The sequence below is a fragment of the Capsicum annuum genome, chromosome 6 (assembly GCF_002878395.1).
Source record: "Capsicum annuum cultivar UCD-10X-F1 chromosome 6, UCD10Xv1.1, whole genome shotgun sequence".
Lineage (NCBI taxonomy): Eukaryota > Viridiplantae > Streptophyta > Magnoliopsida > Solanales > Solanaceae > Capsicum > Capsicum annuum.
The window spans coordinates 181579210-181598370 of NC_061116.1; the positions used below are offsets into that span (position 1 = coordinate 181579210).

At 32.1% G+C, this 19161-nt stretch overlaps 1 protein-coding gene across 1 annotated transcript; it reads right to left on the reverse strand.

The window, feature by feature from the left end:
* Nucleotides 1-6649: 6649 nt before the first annotated feature.
* Nucleotides 6650-7893, reverse strand: LOC124899565 (methyl-CpG-binding domain protein 4-like protein). The gene is made up of 4 exons (XM_047414471.1): nt 7813-7893; nt 7494-7598; nt 6857-7053; nt 6650-6773 (listed from the first exon to the last, which is right to left on the reverse strand). Exons 1-4 carry the CDS (start codon nt 7891-7893, stop codon nt 6650-6652), a joined length of 507 nt encoding a protein of 168 aa, XP_047270427.1.
* Nucleotides 7894-19161: the final 11268 nt, after the last annotated feature.

Consider the following 19161-nt stretch of genomic DNA (forward strand, 5'->3'; position numbering starts at 1 on the left):
AAATTTGTTTGGCTTGATTTCCCAACTTTCCCCACTATCCGAAGTCTCATGAATGTGACTATTCTAAGATGGGGAAACCAGGTGGTTGCGTGATCAGCTCAGTTTATGTTTCATGTCTCAGTTTTGGATCCTAGATACTCAGTCATGACTTAATTCATAGGTGCCTGGTGCATCATCCTAGCATTTTCCTCAGTATCTAAGCTAAGTTAGTATTCTTCGAGGGACATAATGTCCCAAGAGAGAGATGCATTATAACCTCTGAGCTTTCATTCCCTAAACCTCCCAGCTTCTCTACACATAACAAATTAAATTAGGAAAGTGGGTACTCATAGGTTGACCCTCAAGTTTCAATCTCAACCATAAGACACGTATTTAGGGGCTCAGTTCGACCCAAGATACTCAGCCCATGTACTCATTTCAGGCTCAGTATGTTCTCATGTTCTCGTTTATGCGTGTACAGTAAATGATCTCGAGTTAGAGAATAGTGATTTTGTGTATCTAAAAATCTCTTCTTTGAAAGGAGTGGAGAGGTTTGGCAAGAATGGGAAACTTAGTCCCCGATATTTCAGTCCTTACCTAATTCTCAGTCATTTTGGAAAGGTAGCTTACTAGCTTGAGTTGCCTTTAGATCTATCTTTTGTTCGTCCAGTGTTCCACGTCCCCTTGCTAAAGAAATGCGTAGGGGACCTAGCAGTCATAGTCCTTATAGAGGGCATAGATATTCAGAATAGCCTCTCTTATGAAGAGATCCCAGTCGAAATCCTCGACTATCAGGTATGAAGACTGAGGAACAAAGAAGTTCCTCTAGTCAAAGTTATTTAGTGGAATCAGCCCATTGAGGGAGCTACTTGGGAAGTAGAAGCAAATATGCAAACCAAGTATCCTCATCTATTCTCCGCTAATCCATACTCAACTCAAGGTAATAGTTTTCCTTAAGCTTATTCAGTTCCATATTCAGATTTTAGTTACAAACTTGGTAGTAGTTACCATTACATGTATAGTTATACATTCATGAGCCAGTTCAGTCATGTATCCATGCATCAGATATGCATGTCCAGTATGTAGAGTTAGTTTATCAGTAATCCCAGTCATGCATTTATGAATCATGTTCAGCTATACTCATTCATCATATATGCATGTTCAGTATAATAATTCAGAATACTAGTAATATCAGTCATATAGTCGTATTTCAAATGTTCACGTCTAGTAAGTAAGTAAGACTCTCAGTATTCTCAGTCTCAGCAGTCTCAGCAGTCTCATTCGAGGATGAATATTCCCAAGGAGGAGATAATGTAAGACCCCGCAAAATCCTAAGTTTAATTTAGTCCTTTAGGCTTGTCAAGGGGTCCCAGACTTAGCATATTTTAGCTAAGTACTCAAACTTGGTGTCATTTTATCCTACGAAAGTTGGCAATCTTATTTTACAACCTTTACGTCCATTAAATGTTGATGTTTAGGTTGATTTATGATTAGGAATGTCCGTAGGTATTTCCGGATAAGTTTTGGATTTTTTGAACATCTTTTGAAGCCCCTTTGGAATCTTAAAATAGTGGATCAATGTGATCTTGGTGCGCCGCATCGACTATCACGTTGATTGATATTTTCCCCAGCTACCTGCTAATAGCGTCCAATTCCAGTGAATCAACGCGAACATGGCGCGACGCGTTGGCTATCGCATTGATGGCATCAAGATGTCGCATCGACTTACGCATCGGTAACCTAGTTTTTAGTCATTAAAAAAAATATCCAGAAGGGGTATTTGGGACATTTTCCCACTTCGACCCAGCCCCTAAAATACAAAGTTCATCCCCCACAAAGCAAGTTACACCCTTTTCTCTCAAATTGCTCTCAAGAACAAAACCTTAGAACATCAATTTCAAGATTAATTCTCAAAGAAACTCTATCAATCTTCAAGAATCCAAGAAGTAAGGTATGTGATGTGTTCATCCAAGGGTCCCTTCCACCCTTGGAGTCCAAGAATCTCTTTTGAACTTCAAGTAATTGAGTTTAAGATTTCCACGGTTGGAATTAAAGTTTATCTATGATTTTTATTTGGATTAAGTACATAATTCATGATTTTATATATATATATATATATATTCCATGTGAATTTGATCATTATGTGTGTAGATTCATGTGAATCCATGATAAACCCTTGATTTGTGAAATTAGAGATGAATTATGATGCTCACTTGTTGTTCAATACTATGTGCATATACTATGCTCACCAAGTTCTTGCATGTGAACTATTAAGAGAATGAAATCATGTCAAGTTAGTTTGTTTGCAAGTTATATCATGCAGGTGTTTGTCAAAATGCCCCTATAAAGGAATGATGATCAATTTCATAGTTTACATGTTTCATGTTTATGCCATGTCTCTTAATTTATGCTATCGAGTCTTGTAGGTACTTGTACCCGATAATTTAGTTATTTACTTAGAGCTATGGTCAGTCATAGAACAGTATCAGTCAGGTTATGATCAGTAGTACTCTCAGTCAGTTACAGAACTCAGAAAAACTCAGTAGATTTAGTATGAGTCCAATCTAATTCAATATTCAACTCAGACCTCAGTAAACTCAGTCAGCTAACAGAATTCAGTAGTATTCCATCAGTCAATGAAATTCAGTAAACTTAGTTTAGCTCAGCTAAACAATGATCTCAATAACAGTCCAATCCAGCCTATTTCAGACTAGAATTCAGTTCAGTGTCCTTTTAGTTGGGAGTAGGATTCAGCACCGAGTTAACCCAGGGATGAGGGCATTCCTACCAGCAGAGGGTTTGACCCCTAGAACCAATCCCTGCATTACAGAACTATGTAGCCAGTGTAGGTTGAGATATCTTCCTGCTAGATATTATGAGGGTTGATACTTCTCACCTGAGTTATCCCGCCAGCGAGTGTTGATAGAAGAGCTTCCTATCAAGGAGAGTTAACTCATAGTTTGTCCTTATCCGTGGCACGATATTAACACCCTTCCAACTGGAGTTATAGGATGGACCCCAAATCAGTTAGAGAAAAAGCATATCAGTTAGATGATTACCTCCCACAGTCTCAGTTTTAGACTCAGTCTCAGAATAGAACTCGGTTCAGTTCTATAGATTCAGGACTATCAGATATAGTCACCCAACTCAGCTCAATATAGAACTTAGTATAATTCCTCAAAATTTAGGACTGTTAGATACAGTCATCCAGTTATCCATAGTACAGTATCAGTCATCCAGTTAATTAGTTGACCAGTATTCAGACTCAGTGTTCAGTGCTATCAAAATTTCAGTTACAGTATACGTATTCATGCATGTACTCTTATTCAGTCATACTTATGTTATTCAGTTATTATTGTTCGTGCATATAAACCCATGTATATCAACCTACCTCATTGAGCATACTAGTACATTCAAAGTACTAACGCATGCTTTTTATGCTATGATGTCTTATATCGTAGGTTTCAACCCACGAGCTCTAGAGCATTCTTAGTAGATCAAACTTTCAGCAGTCAGAGTAATGGTGAGTCGTCATAGTTCGAAGACATGTTTATTATTTATAGTATTTCACTTTCAGTATCAGTAGTCAGAGTTAGTTGGGGGCTTGTCCTATCAACTCCATAGTTCAGACAATTAGTGACTTCCCGAACTAGGGTATTTCAGACAATTATTCAGATTTCAATATTGACTTTCAGTTTTTAGGTATTGTGATACCTCTTTCAGTATTATTTATAGATTGGACCTTATGGCATGTTTTTGCCAATTTTTGCATATTATTCAGCATTATTATTTAGTTATTGCAGCAAGTACCAGTCATGGGTTAGCTAGTGGTCCTTCAGAATTATTAGCACCATGTAGAGTCCAAGGTACAGACTCGGGGAGTTATAATGATGCTCATTTCATAATGCATCACTTACTGTAGGTTGCAGTTAGAAAAGTGTTACCCAAAAATATGTATTTGACCTTGATTAGGTTGAGGAATTATTTTAGAGCCATATATAATATGGTTATAAGAAAAAACAATCTTGGTAAAATAAAGGCTGAAATCACTGATATAGAATGTGAGCTTGAAAAGATTTTTCCTCCAACCCTTTTTGATATAATGACACATTTGCCTATCCATTTAGTAGATAAAATTAAACTCGGGGGCCCGACTCATTTGCATCATATGTATCCTATTGAAAGAATATGTGTAACTATAAGGGATTTATTCATAATCGAAATACCCCTGAAGCATCAATCGCAGAGGGTTTTTTGGCTGAAGAATGTTTGAACTTTCGTTCAAGATACCTATATCATGGGGTGAAGACAAAATTCAGTAGGTATCCAACAGTGGATTATGAAGGCATTCAAATAGAGGGAGCTGATTTTTCACCTATATTTCCTAAGATAGGTCATCCAATCGAAAGCAAGAAGAAAACAAAAGGCAAGACTTTTGAATTGGATAATCATCAGTGGTTTGAAGCACATCAATATACTTTGTTCAATACCAAAGATGAACAAGTAGAGACGTTTATCAAGTAAGATAAAATAGTTATTTGTATTTTAACTTCCTTTATATGATATCATATTTGTTTAAATTTCATTTATCTATATCATTATTGATTTAGTTTGTATTACGTGCTGTCAGAAAACATAAGGATTTAGTTGATAATCTTAGTAAAGGAAGTAATGGGTAAAAGCACAGATTCATAGTCGAGAATTTAGTGATTGGTTTAAGAAAAAAGTTAAAACTGTTGAAGTTCCAAATCATTTAAGGTGGCGAGCTATTGGGCCTAATTTTGTGGCTAACATATATACAACATATTTCATTAATGAATATCGATTTCATATAATAACACGGGATATCTCAGGAAAAACTCAAAATAATGTAGTGACTTTATCAGCAACAACAGATAGTTTCGCTAGTGCTAGAGACCCGAATCCTATCGATGGAATGGTTATCTATTATCGAGTTATTCAAGATATCTTCGAGATAGATTATTGGGGTTGCTTTAGTGTTGTACTATTTAGATGTGATTGGTTTCATAATGAAGTAGATGAATATGGGTTGACGCGTGTAAACTTTAATAAAAAATACAGCATAGATGACCCTTTTGTCCTAGCATCACAAGTGCATCAAGTATTTTATATGGAACATCCAATTGAGAAAGGAATTTATTATGCAAGAAATAAATTCCTTGTTGATTTGTATGATTTAGAGAAAGAAAGTTGTCCTAATATTGAAGAAATATTTTGGAGGAAGCCTAATGATGACATTGGTTTATCAGAAAGAGTACTCGATGTTAATGTCATATAGTCGAGAGGTGATATCCCTGTTGATATCATTGATGTGCCTTCCCATGTGTAATATTCAGAAGATGTAATGGAAACATCAGAAGATGAGGATGACATTGATGATACCGATTGGGATTAGATGAAAGTTGATGACTGACCGAATAGTTTATTCGTAATGGTCAGTAATAATGTGCTTGATGTGTCTTAATGTGCTTGACTATCTCTTCTTTTGTTTTTTTATTGTGGTTGATTTTCAAAATATCTTAAATTAGTGGAACTTAACAAATACGCATGTGCTAAGAGCTGTTGGACACATTATGAATTCTTTCTTACTGGTACCTCTTTCTTCTTTTGGGATTAATATTTTTGCTAAGTCTTTTTATTCTTCTTCAATTTCAGTATTCATCTTTTTGCATTGTCTCTGAGCAATCCTTAACTTTAAATTGCACCAAAAAAATTCATGTTCTAATCTCTCTCTCTCTCTCTTTCTTTGTCTATCTCTATCAAGCTGATAATTATTATTGATAATTCTTGCTGAATATACATAATGAAAAATTTTGACCATCGAATAAAACAAACTCAGTAGACATGTCGCGTCTACCTTCATTTTGTTAAATGAAGGCAACAGAGTTAATTGATACTTGTAACTTGTGGAGATAGTAAGTATGTGGTGGAATAGTCTAGGTGTGTTATGAGGTCTAAATATACCACTGTTATGAGAAACATAGTCAACTCCCTTTAGTGACTTAGTATAGCAGCTCTATTGGTCTTTGAAGCTTATTGTCTTAGATTGAGATTTGTGCAGCCTTTTGTTCTCTTACAATTGGAGCATTGTATAGGGTCAAACTAGTGGTCTTGCAAAATTGCATTAATTTGGTCCTATAGATGTTCACATATGTGGGATACGGTTGCCAAGGAAAATTTTATTGATTGATGCAGTTCCTGCAATATTGTTCCCTTTATGTTAGAGTAAGATCTACTAGTTTTATATGAGTCATGACCTTTGTGTGTATCAAGAATCTAAACTTGGTTAACAACTGAGAAAGAGTTCTTTAAACTTGCAAATGATGCAAGTTCTCAATGCACTTTTTCCCTTTCTTTCTTGTTTCCACTCTATACTTTTTCTTTTGAAACTAAAAAAACCATCAAGTTTTGATTCTCATGTAATTCATTTCGTGGAAAAAAATTTGAAGGTGAAGAAATACATAGATGATATATTAAACAGCTGCCTAGGTAAATAAACCACCTCCAGAAAGCACCTACCTCTAATGGCTTAAGCTTTACTATATAGACCATAAAAAATCCAAGAGCTTAGTCTACCAAAAATATGTAACTGACCCCCAAAATATAAGCTCCCAACTATGCATTATCTATTTTCAAATACATTGCACCCTCAGGCTAAGCCAATTACACGAAGTCCATGTAGGAAATCCCAGTATTTATTTAGTATATGATCACTCGGCTGTACTTGATCCCACTTTCCTATACAAAATATTGCATATGCATCAGCTGCATACCTGGAAAGCAAAAGATTTATCAAGTCAGTTTCTCCGAGCTAAAATATCGTATTTACTTAGGCACAAAAGGTAGTTTCCCTCACTTGCCAATACCATGCAGCTGTGTGACATGAGTCCAACTTTTTCCAAGATATTCTTGAGAGAGCCGTGGAATATATAGTGACCTCTTCATATATAATCCTAAAGGACGTATCAACTTTTCAATATCTTCTAGAGCAACCTCTGTAGCAACCACTGCATTTGGACATATAGTGAAAAAGTCTTCTATCACTCTCCTAACCTGTGTATGTTCTAACTATTGGTAAGTGATCTCAACAGCAGAATAATAAAATCATTACACAAAAGTGAAGACACAAATAACTATGTGGCTCTCATTACTTCACTTCTGATTAACAATCAATAGGGAAAGGGGACAAAATTGGCTACGACTTATATATTGTTCATTAAAATGGGTCCATCAGTACTTTTAAGCTAATGCAAAGCAATAAATTAGTTGATATTTTGACACAATAATTAATCAATTAGCTGCCCACATATCCCCTTTATTGAGAACGAAAATATGTCTATACATCACTTGAAGGTCTAAAATTTGTTTGCTAATTGCCCATAGGATACTGCTGCTTAATATGCAGAAAACTTTATCTAACCACATAAACCAAACATCTCAAGAATCATAAGTTTGTTAGACTACTTAAGGAAGGAAACAGTGGCAACAATTACCTGCATACCAGTGGTGCAATTTAGAAGAACGCAAATAACCAAAAACCTCCAAGGATCATGAGCATGCTTTTCTTGAAGGAAATTAAAAGGGGATTCATAAATCTTCTATATGAATAGTTGTTTGAACACATATTTGTTTTGTACTAATTAGGTTGTCCATATTTTTTTATGCAGGTTTGGATAAAAATGAATCAACAAGGGCCTTCCAAAAATAACAAAAGAGCAAACAATAAGGCATTTACTAAACCTAGATCGTTATCAGCCATGGCAAATAGAAAATGCCGATTATTGATAACAAATGGAATAGTTAAAGCTATACGATCGGAGAAAGAGAATCTTGTAAAATTAATTGGAGAACAGCAGCCACTAGTGCAACAACCACCAGTACAGCAGCCACCATCTCAAGAAATTGAACAATCTATAGTGGAATATCATGTTGTAGAAGAGCAACATGCAGATGATGAGTAACATGTAGAGGATCAAGTCCAAATGGCTGATTCAGCCACTCTGCTAATAAATGAACATTCTGAAGAACAAGGTAACATATAGCTTAGAAACTTATTGAATTCATTCATGACTTCTATTTTTTTTCTATTTTCTTATAGTTGAAGGGCCTTCCACTAGAAAAACAAAAGGCAAAACACAAATGCACAAGATATATGGCCGACAAAAGAAAAAACTAATAATACTAAATCATCAAAATCAACTTGTTGGTCCTATTGATAAAGTTATAACTGAGTTAGGCAGCTTCGTTGGCACATTGGCGAAGAATGCAACCCTTTTCCCATTGGATATATTTGATTGGAGGTTGATGAATACTAAAAAGGATTTATAGGATTATACTTAGGTTTCTAAATTCACTATGATCTCCAGTGCTTTGTTTCCTTTTATCCTGTCCTTTGAGTGTTACAAGACCTCTCAAATTTGAAGGGGATTGGTATTGGTAAGAAAATAGAAGTTTTATATATTTTAAAGAAATATGTGGAACCAGTTAATATATAGACTATTACAAATAGGGTTGTAATATATAAAACATTTGTAACCAGTTAATACATAGAACAATAGTAGTGCAGATCCTTTTTTGGTGCAGATTCATTTTTTTTGTTGTTGTCCTAACTGAATGACACCAACTTGTAGTCAAAATATAATATTCCTGATGCCGCAAAAAGTTGGATTTTGGAAAGACTTCGAGAATCTTGGAAAAAGCATAGAGCTGATTTAAAAGAAGAACATTACGATCCATATAAAAATGATGAAGTTCGAATGGAGAAAAGGCCAGAAAATATTCCAGAATGTCAATTTAAAGAGTTCCTCATATATTGAAAGTCTGAAAATTTTCAAGTAAAACGTATTTCAACATCTGTGATCATATTACTGTTAGTTCTATAGAGTCGTTATTATTTTAGTTAATGTCATTGATTCATTTTACAAAAAATGTTCAAAACAAATACTGAGAATTGAAAGAAGCTGATGGATCCACATACTACTAGCAAAAAGAGTTTTGCTTTAATTCAAAATAAATTATTGTGTTTTCTTATTTCTTATTAAGTTTTAACTTATCATTTAAGTAATTTTTTATATTAATTTTCATATCAATAGGAAAAAGAGAAGGGGAAAACTTTGTCGCTGAAGAAAATATTTACGGTTACAAGATCAAGAAAATCTGGTCGTACATACAAGACGTCAAATAAAAGCACCACTAGTAAAATTGTATGAAACTTATCTATTTTAAGTTTATATTGACATCCAGTTCTTAATTTGTAATTACTTAAATGTGCTTTTTTGAATATGATTTATTAGGCTAAAATAGAGGAAATTGAAATGCAATAGGGTGCAAATGATCAGTCTTTGATGCATTTTTAGCGGTCATGGGTCCTGAACATCCGAGATGTGTAGACTGTATGGAATCAGGGTTACAAAGACTTCCTTCAAAATAATAAATGGCACTTTTGAACCACCTTTAAATGTCACCAATGATGTCATGCAACAAATGCAAGAAAGGATGCAAAAAATAGAGGATCAAATCGAGGAACAAAAGAGAATCATTCGATAAAAAGTTATTGGATATGTAATTGCTCAACTTTAGAATGCAGGATTAATTGATCCTAAGACACTAGCGGCATTGTCCATTCCTTCTCTTAGAGAATCTACCTCTACACTTGCAGCTACAGGAAGAACCGATCAAAACAGTCAAGGTTAGTTTTTGAAATTCTAAATTGTACTCCAGTTCATTTGGTGGTTGATATTGTTATTGTTGTTAGACTGTATTGGATGGTTATTGGTGGCTGGTAACTGTGTGTTATATATCAGGGCATTGTTGTTTATTGTTTGAAATTCTGGATGGTTATTGGTGTGCTTTTAAATCATTTTGCTTCTCTTAAACTATAACAATAGTTTATGCACTTACACATGAACATGACTTGGTGAACTGTGCTTCGTAATTTGGGTTTAATTCATGTTTTGGTGAGTGTGCTGAGTTATGTTATTGGAATGACTTTTATTTCACTTGTTAAAATTGAAATTGGACATGGTGATTATCTAGGATGTTTACTACTAATGTGAGTTATGAGTTGTGATAAGGGTTGTGAGTTGAAGTTATTGGTGCCTGGAGTATGTAACTTGTGCATTTACATAGGATGTGGTGAATGTGTGTGTTTGATATTATTAAGCATGTAATATAATAAGGTGTTTGTTAATCTTACTAGACTTGAAAGGTGTGGAAAGTGGGTTGTGATTGAGGTGTGTTTGATTGATTGATGCATCTAGTTATTGGTTGATGATCATAGTGATGATGATTCCATGGTATTTCACTTAACCAATTATTTTCCAAATTCAATTGACCAGGATGGATTTTGGTATCATTACATATATTTTTAACTGTAAATCTTGGTCTCTTGATAATGTTAACCTTCAGTTATTCTTGAGAACATATGTACAACCAACAACTTGTGGGGTATCTTGGTAAGTATTGTTCCCCAAACGTAGTTAACTCTCATCACAAGAAGCCATTAACAGGGTGAAGATCGCTTCTATGGAGAAATTTTATTCAACTAAATTAACCAATAGCGCTTTGTTAATGAATTTATCAAAACAAAAAGGGGGTTTCCTATTTGGTGTCTCTGTTTGGGTTGCATCAAAAGTGAACAGTATGCCTGATAGAATCAGCCATTAGGTAGGTCTTCTGGATTCAGCTCTTCCAATCACCTAGTATCATCTCGAAGGAGAAAGGTTTTAGTAATACCACAGTTATCAATAACATATAGATGGAAACTTTAGGTAGACCAACATGCTTATTCATTAACTATGAGACCAATTTCTCATTTGAGAATTATAACCTCAATTTTTAATGGTTTGTGAAATTTAAGCACGTTAAAGAATTGAAAAAATAAAAATAAGTGATGATCATTTCCTAGTCTCTCTATTAACTGTGCAACACATCACTGTGCGTCTTAATTGCCTAGTACATTTTGCATCCTGGAAATTATCATGCTGCTGAAGTTCGCAAAAATTCTGACAGTACTAATCCTAAAGTAATTGACATGTTGTTGTTCAAGGACATGAAAAAGTTGAAGAACTGTATGGACCACTCAAAGCAGTCACCATCTTATTGGAAACTACGTCGTAGGTAACCAAGGTCTTGTGCAGGACCTTGGACATAAAGATCAGGGCATCTCTAATTTCCTAAAAAACTTTTACAACAGCAACTATTTTTAGATTTCTTTAAAATTTACTTTCTGTGGATAATAATGATGATGCTTTGTTTGCATCTCACTCTTGGATAAATATACCTGCTATTTATTGGTAGTGAGTACTCTTCTGAGTTCAGAACATGTTGTTATATGGTCGAAATCTGAAGGAATAAATGTATCCTTTGTGTCTTGCATATCTGTATGGGGAGGTTTTGTGTGCAAACCTTTAATGGTTTGGAATTTGAATATAATGAATATAAAGTGAATATCATATTAAGTTCTACCTTTACAATGTGATTGGGAATCCTATTCTCTATGAGTAATGGTTGCATATGAACCTACATAGATGTAATCACACTTCTGTTTATGTTGAGGATCATGATATTTTACTTTTGATTGTTTATTGTTTAGTTTGTCCTATTTACTATAACTTGATCTTTTTCAACTTTTATTGTTGTTGTGTAGTTTGTTACTCAGCTTTAATTTTATTTTTCTTATTGTTGTAGGTGATCATGGCATAAAAGATGGCGAGTACGAAATTGATGAACTAGACCTGACCTAAGAGATCGGTCACATTGGCTTTATGTTACATTAGCTGTTGGAAAAACTTGTGTATATTTTGATTGAGATCGATCACATTTGACCGAGTAGTTTCAAACATTTTTTATTTTTGAACATTCAAAACTTGTGTATGTTTTAATTTTTTTGAATGGTAAAAAATATTTGATTTCTTATTGGTTGACATTTTGGGAATTAATAGTTACTAGTACTCTTGATTATTAATATATATGTACATTTTATGTGTTATAGTAGCTTTATAAAATCATTGCAATTGCATAATATAGTATTGTTGAACAGTTTAATAATAATTGTCCTAATAGCCTAAAATAACTATCCCAAAAACCAAAATTAATCATTTCTATAGCTCATGTTTAACTGTCGCAATAGCTTACAAAATAACCATCTTATAAAGGTTTTAGGACGATTTATATACGCCACAATAACATTAACCGTCCTAATAGGATATACAGGTAACTGTCGCAATAGCTTAAACAACTGTCCCAATAAGTTTTATAGGGATGATTTCCAACCGTCCCAACATATAGTAAACCATCGCAATATCAGATATATAGGGACGGTTTAAAATCGTCTCAATAGCCTTATAACCATCGCAACATCATATTTATCACCGTCGCTGTAGTAGATAGATAAGGACGGTTTGGAATCGTCTCAACATACTGAAAATCGTCGTCATATGGTCAATGTAATAACCGCTGCGAAAAATCTAGATATAGCAATAATTTTTGTAACCGTCACAAGAAACTGTCGTCTGTGACCTAATGTAACACCTTCAGTTGTATCGGGTTCTCTAACCGTCGCTATATATCTATTGGGACGATTTTAGAGTCTATGAAGATGATATGACAACCATCGCCATAGTCCCTTTTTTCAGTAGTGAAAAATTATAATGGTGTTGATTTATTTTATCTCTGGACAAATACCAATTGTAGTCAAGAGCATTATTTTGGGGTACACAATCTGTATATTTGCACAAAGTGAAAATATAGTTCAAGTTTGGATTTTTCGCATCACTTATTTATCCAAGTTTCAAATAAACTTTGTCTAAAAATTTAATCTCATCAATTATTTGACAAATCTGAATCCGCATTCGAAGAGCCAAAGCCGAGTGAGCAACGACAATAACGGCGCGAGGCACCTCTTAGTTCTTGCCTCACTATCCACTTAAAGGAGTGTTACTCAATAAAAACACATTAAAGTTACTTTTTTCCACCAATATAGAGAAGGATATTTTTCTTAAATGAGTACACTTTTCCTCCAAGATTTTTTTCTCCATTTTCCATTCAGAACCTTAACAAAGAGACTTTGGATTTATTGCTACTTTGTCAGCAGAGAGAATGTTCAATATATGTTTTTTTTTTTTACATTTTCAAATTTTATTGTCTATATATACTCTTTGAGTTCAAACGTTCTCCCACCTCTTCTCAAGACCAAATCCTAAACAATTTTGTATGGAAAAAAACAATTTATACATGGCAGAATAAAAGGTAATAAAGGATGTTCGTAGAAATTGGTTCGATGGAATAATCAATTTCAAAGGCATATTTAGTGAAATTTAACCGCAATTTGTTATTAAGATAATAAAATAGTCATCATCGGAGAAGGCCTGAAAATACAAGACACGTTTCTTGATAATATGACAAAATGATAGAAGAATACCTAAAAGATGTCAGAATACAAATCCTTGTAATCTAACCAGTTAGAAACCAACTAGAGACGAAAGAAAAATAAGATGGAATCAGGGGCTGCTTTGCACCCATCAAAGGAGATGAAAAGGGAGAAAAGTTGACACGATTAAAATACTTTTTAACTAAATAAATTTTGTCCATTTATTATGAAGTATGACATATGTCATAGATATAATAGTGTAGTGGAGATTAATAGAGGAAATTTATCTGGAAGGGATATCAACCCACAAGAGTTAATTTTAATTAATATTCATAGCTAAATTAAAATATGTTGATTCAATATTTTTAAAATTTAAAATTTAAAATTGAAATTTTAAATGTCTGAAAACACTAAAAAAAATTAGATAAGTTTCACCACTTCTTTATACACTAATATGCTATGCTCACACAACCATGTGTAAAGAAAACAGACGGTCAATAGAGTATATGTACGTGCAGAATCTCTATTAGAAAATTAATCAAAGCTTGGGTATGAAAAAATTTTTGGTAGGGAGTCTTCATTCGAGCCTTATCCGGCGCGAATTCGAATTAGGCAAACTCCAAAGCGGATACCAGATATCAGACAAAAAAAAAAAAAAAAAAACCAAAGCCATAGCAAATCTTAGAAAAACCATTAAGGAATTTAATTCCTTCTCAAAAGTCAGCGGTGATGCGGTAAAGATCATCAATGGAGGATGTACAATAAGGAAGAAAGAACAAATAAGATCGCCCAAAAAATTGAAAAACAAAAAAAATCCCAGTACAAATAGAAAAGAACAACGAAAATCGATAAAACAGAACTCACATATGAAAAACATCAAAAAAAAAAAAAAAAAAAGATGAAAATTAGATAACTTGTATATAAATTACAAAGAATAAAACCAAATATCACCTACGTCCTGCTAGAACGAACACGCGAAAAAGGGAAAAGTGATAGTTGGTCTGAGTATACATAACATGGAATTGAAACATAGTGGGTAAGATTGATTTACAATAGTGCTCATCAAAAATATATTAATTACTAAAGTGTCATTACTCGTCCACCATAGATTCAGTTATGAATAGTAGAAAAGTTTTCAGTAAAGTGAAAATATAGTTCAAATATTGATTTGGGTCACATGATTAAATTTTTTGAATTCTTTGATAAATATCGGGTTCCTCCTGTATTGCCAGTCATGAATATACAAATTAATAACAAGTTAAATGTTATGTCTCTCACATTGTATCCAAATATTTTATACCAGGTCCTTGTACAGTACACCCAATACAACACTGTATTATATGATACATATATATAGAAAGAAAATGACTCAAGTAATATTTATCAAACAAATATTAATTATTTCAACATAATTACGAATGTAAAGCATATTTTTGTACTCCAGGAATGTGGGTCTTCACAAAATAATTTCTCCAATTAATTTTGGTCACGTCAATTTCAAAGTTTTTTTTCTCTTCTCCTGACATATCTTCCATTAGCTTTTGTGAATTGCCACTGTCAAATCTAGCGAAAAAAAACAGTCAGTTTGGTCTAAATGAGTAATGAGAACATCGACACCGAACACCTGACGGTGGATGAAAAACTAAAAAGAAAAGATATTTCTTCCGTCCTATTTTACATGACACAATTTAACTTGACATGATATTTTAAATAAAAAAGTTTGAAACTTGTGGTCAACAATGATCCTTAGATATTTACGTGGCTATAAATTATTTCAATTTTGATAATGAAAATTTTATAGTCAGATTATTTTTAATTATTGTACGCTGACATTTTTTTTTGAACAAAAAAAATAAAATAAAAAACTGTCAAATAAAATGAAGCGGATGAAGTTAATCATTTTAGCAGTTGCACATCTTTTTCATGTTACAATAATTACATCCTCTCTTTATTTTAATTTGTGAAACGTATTTAACTGATATGAAATTAAGAAAGGTAAAAAAGACTTTTAAAATTTATATTTTAAATCATAAGTCGTTAGTATTTGTTTGACTATAAGTTATTTTGTTAAGGATAATTGAAACATTTCAAGTTAAATTATTTTGTAAATAATAAAATGGAAAAATCTTTTTGACCATAAAATTTGATCATAATAGTAATAAATTCTATTCACACTATAAACTAGTTTTCTTTTGAACATTTTTGTCCTTTTCATCTTAAATTTAAAAATTTTTCATTACTTATTTTATTACTTTTTCCCAATACATTGGAAACTATCCCAATACATAAGAATGGACAAATTAACTTAATTTTCATAAATATTGTAAACACCTAATTTTTTACCAAACCTAAGTGTTTTTGCCATTTAGTGTTCAATTTCGTTTTAGGGTCCAAATTAGATATTCTAAATTTAACTTATTTTTACTAAATTTATTTTAAAAATTTTGAAAAAAAAAAGACTGCAAAAATAGAGTCACATTTTAAACAAGTTTCATTTTTTAGTTTTTATTTGCTTATTTATTTATTTTTAAAAAGAAAAAAAAAGAATTTTTTTTTTCTAAATTATATTTGTTTCTTCTTTCAATTTTTAATGGTGTGATATTAATTTTTCTTAATCATATTCCCAAGACTATTTATTAGCTTATGTTATATTTTATTAGTTTTTAATATTTTTATCTTATTAATAATAATAAAAAAATAAAAAAATAAATAAAGAAAGAAACCTAAACTACCCAAACCACCCACAATTCCCACTCCTAATTAACCTCCCCCACTTTTCCACACACATGCACACATGCACTTAACATATATAAACACACATGCACACATGCACTTAGAAGAAGCACACACACATGGAAGATTTGAAAAAACAAAAAAAAACAGAAGGCAAAAAAAAAAAAACTTAGATAAGAAGAAAGCAAGAGAAGAAAATGTAGTAAAAAAAAAGGGAAAGAAAAGTAGGAAACAAAGAAGAGGAAGAAGAAGCACACATAGTGGAAGGAGAAAAGAATCCGGAGTCTCCGTTGAATTTTCGGTGACGATTTTTGTGTCTTTATTCGGTTCAATTTGCTACACAGGTTTTTGTCTAACTCTGTATTTTTTTTTATATAAGTTTTCATGAGAATTCAAGCACGGACAATCTTTTATATGATAAGCATGTGTACATATTTTGTCAAGTTAGTTTTTTTTTTTATTAGTCTCGGCGTGTATATTATTCTTTACATATGTCTTTCGCAGCATATATGTACATCTACCTACATGCATGTTAAGCCTACTAGTAGATAATGTTCAGTAGGTTTGTTGAACATGTTAAACTATACCACGCTCCTACATTATCAATGATTCACGTGTAACTTAAGTTTACAAATTATTCACATTTTGATGTATATAATGCAAATAAAAAAAAAATGATGATGTCATTCACTCACTGGTAGGGCATAATTTGTAGAGAAAAGCTTACGAAATTTATGTTGGAAAGCTTTTGGCGAATTGGGTATGTATATAAAAGTTGGTTTTGACTTTGAAGAAAAGGAGTGGTTGAGGCAGTAATGTAAAACGTAAGGAAGTAGAAATATATATAGATATATAATTTTCAAGTAGAAACTAAGTATTGTTTTATATATATAGAAAAAGAGTTAACGATTAATTATGGCACAATGTTAATTATTTCCGTAGTTTTCAACCAGTGAATAACTTTAACTAAGAAAAGAAAATGGTGTAGGCATGGATAACTAGAATGATTCATGACTTGTTTGACATTGTTTTAGGCATAGTTTGGATAAATCAATACAATTTATTAACCATCAACTGCGATATGCCAAATAGATTACGGATGACTAAAATATCCAATTAAGTTTCGCCTACATTTGATCCTTCGGCACACGGTCCATTTAGATGGTAGGAGGAATTATCTTTAAAAATGAAGAAACCGTTTTAATTTTAATTGGAGGAGTAAGTGAGTGGTTATTTAATTTGAAATCTAAATTCATAGGAATAAAAAGATTTTGATCTCATAATTTTATCTTGTCTTGTAAATTTTTGTACTCTTAATTAAATTAGTTGATTTAATTTGGACAATAAAATGTCTATAGTAATTTGAGTTGTGAGGAAATGTAATTGAGCATATGACTTTTCTTTAATTAGGAATGCAAGTAGATCTGTTATTGCTAAATGCATTTATTACTAATTTAATCAATTTACTGGTGAGGAATATAAATTTATTCAAGACCCATTGTGTGACAAAAGACAAGAGGGAAAAAATTCATTGTAAGGGAGTGAATTCATAAAAATGAATTAAATTCTTAACCTCTAATAATTAATTTTAATATACAAGTGAAAATTAACGATGAAGTTGGAAAGCCCTGCTACCGACCATTCGTTATAATAAATTAACTACCGTTTGAAGCCGATTGAATTGGGTCGGGTAGATTTTAAACCTATTAGGTGCTTATTTAGACTAGAAAAGTGGGGACGGCTCATAAATGCCATAAAGGCGCGAGAAACATGCCAAAATTTGTGGTGAGGCCGAAAAGTACTACTATCGGTAAGCCACACGTCAATATATTAAATAATTTAGAATAAATTCAAATTAGGATGTAAATAACTTTTAGGCTAACAAATATTATAAATCCTAAAAAAAAAAAATTAATTTAAGCCAGACGTAAGTCATTAAAGCGACCGTGCTAGAACCACGGGACTCGAGGGGTGCCTAACACCTTCCCCTCGGTCAACAGAATTCCTTATCCGGATTTCTAGTTCGCAGACGAAAAAATAAAAATTGAAGAGTCATTTCCTTTTGAATAGGGATTCAATAAGGTGATTTGGAACACCCAAACTCAATTCCAAGTGGCGACTCTGTAAGTAAAATAATCCCTTTTCAAAACGTCACTTTAATCGAAAAAAACCATTTTCTCTAAAACCAACCCCCTAGCGGGGTCGAATGCGGTAAAAAACTGGGGTGTGACAAATATGATTGCATAATATTTATTGCTTGAAAGGAATAGTGTAGGATAAAAATAATAATATAAAATTAATTAATTATATTCTCATATATCCAAAATCAATGTGACCAAAGCAGTATTATTTGAAATTTTTAATTTAACATTATATATTTATGTATCATATCTATTTAATTATATGTTTTATCATATAAATAATTCTTATTTTTTTAATCTTTAATTTTAAATTGTATATCTCTTTATTTTATATAGATAAATAGGAGGTATAGATATATATCTTAAAACCTATCAATATTTTGAATAACTTTTAGTTTTTTATTTTTGTTGAAATCTGATTCGCAGTTTAGTATTGCATAAAATAAGAAATTATTGAAATTTTCAACACAAAAAGTTAATTATTTTTTGTATGAATTCAGTTGTATAATTTTAATTGTGCTATAATTTTTCTCATGATAATTCAAATGATTTTTTTTCATTTTAAATCTTTTCTATCTATTTTTAGAAGTAGAGCAGAAAGAAGTCAACATAACATTTGAAAATTTCGCATAAAAATTTTTTTTAGTTGAAAAAAAAAATTACCCTATATTAATCTTACACTTAAATTACATATAAATGATAAGAAAAATACATAAAGAAAAGAATAAAAAATATTTACGAGTTTTAAAACTTAAAGTTTGCATAGTTAAACAATTTTTAATGTAATATGAAACTATTTTAATAAAAACAATAGAAACTTAAAACACTTTGGATGTGGTAGACATTGACAAGTTATAAAAATTATATAGTTCATAAGTGTCGATTTTAATTAACAATAACCTAAGAGAGTCACACGTT

Bases quoted from the DNA above. Each gene is read 5' to 3' on its own strand.
- LOC124899565 (XM_047414471.1), bottom strand. From the start codon at position 7,893: ATGGTGGCTGCTGTACTGGTGGTTGTTGCACTAGTGGCTGCTGTTCTC. The intron at 7,054-7,493 runs GTAATTGTTGCC...GAACATACACAG, and splicing joins ATTGCACCACTGGTATGCAG to GTTAGGAGAGTGATAGAAGA. The intron at 6,774-6,856 runs GTGAGGGAAACT...TTTGCTTTCCAG, and splicing joins CAGCTGCATGGTATTGGCAA to GTATGCAGCTGATGCATATG.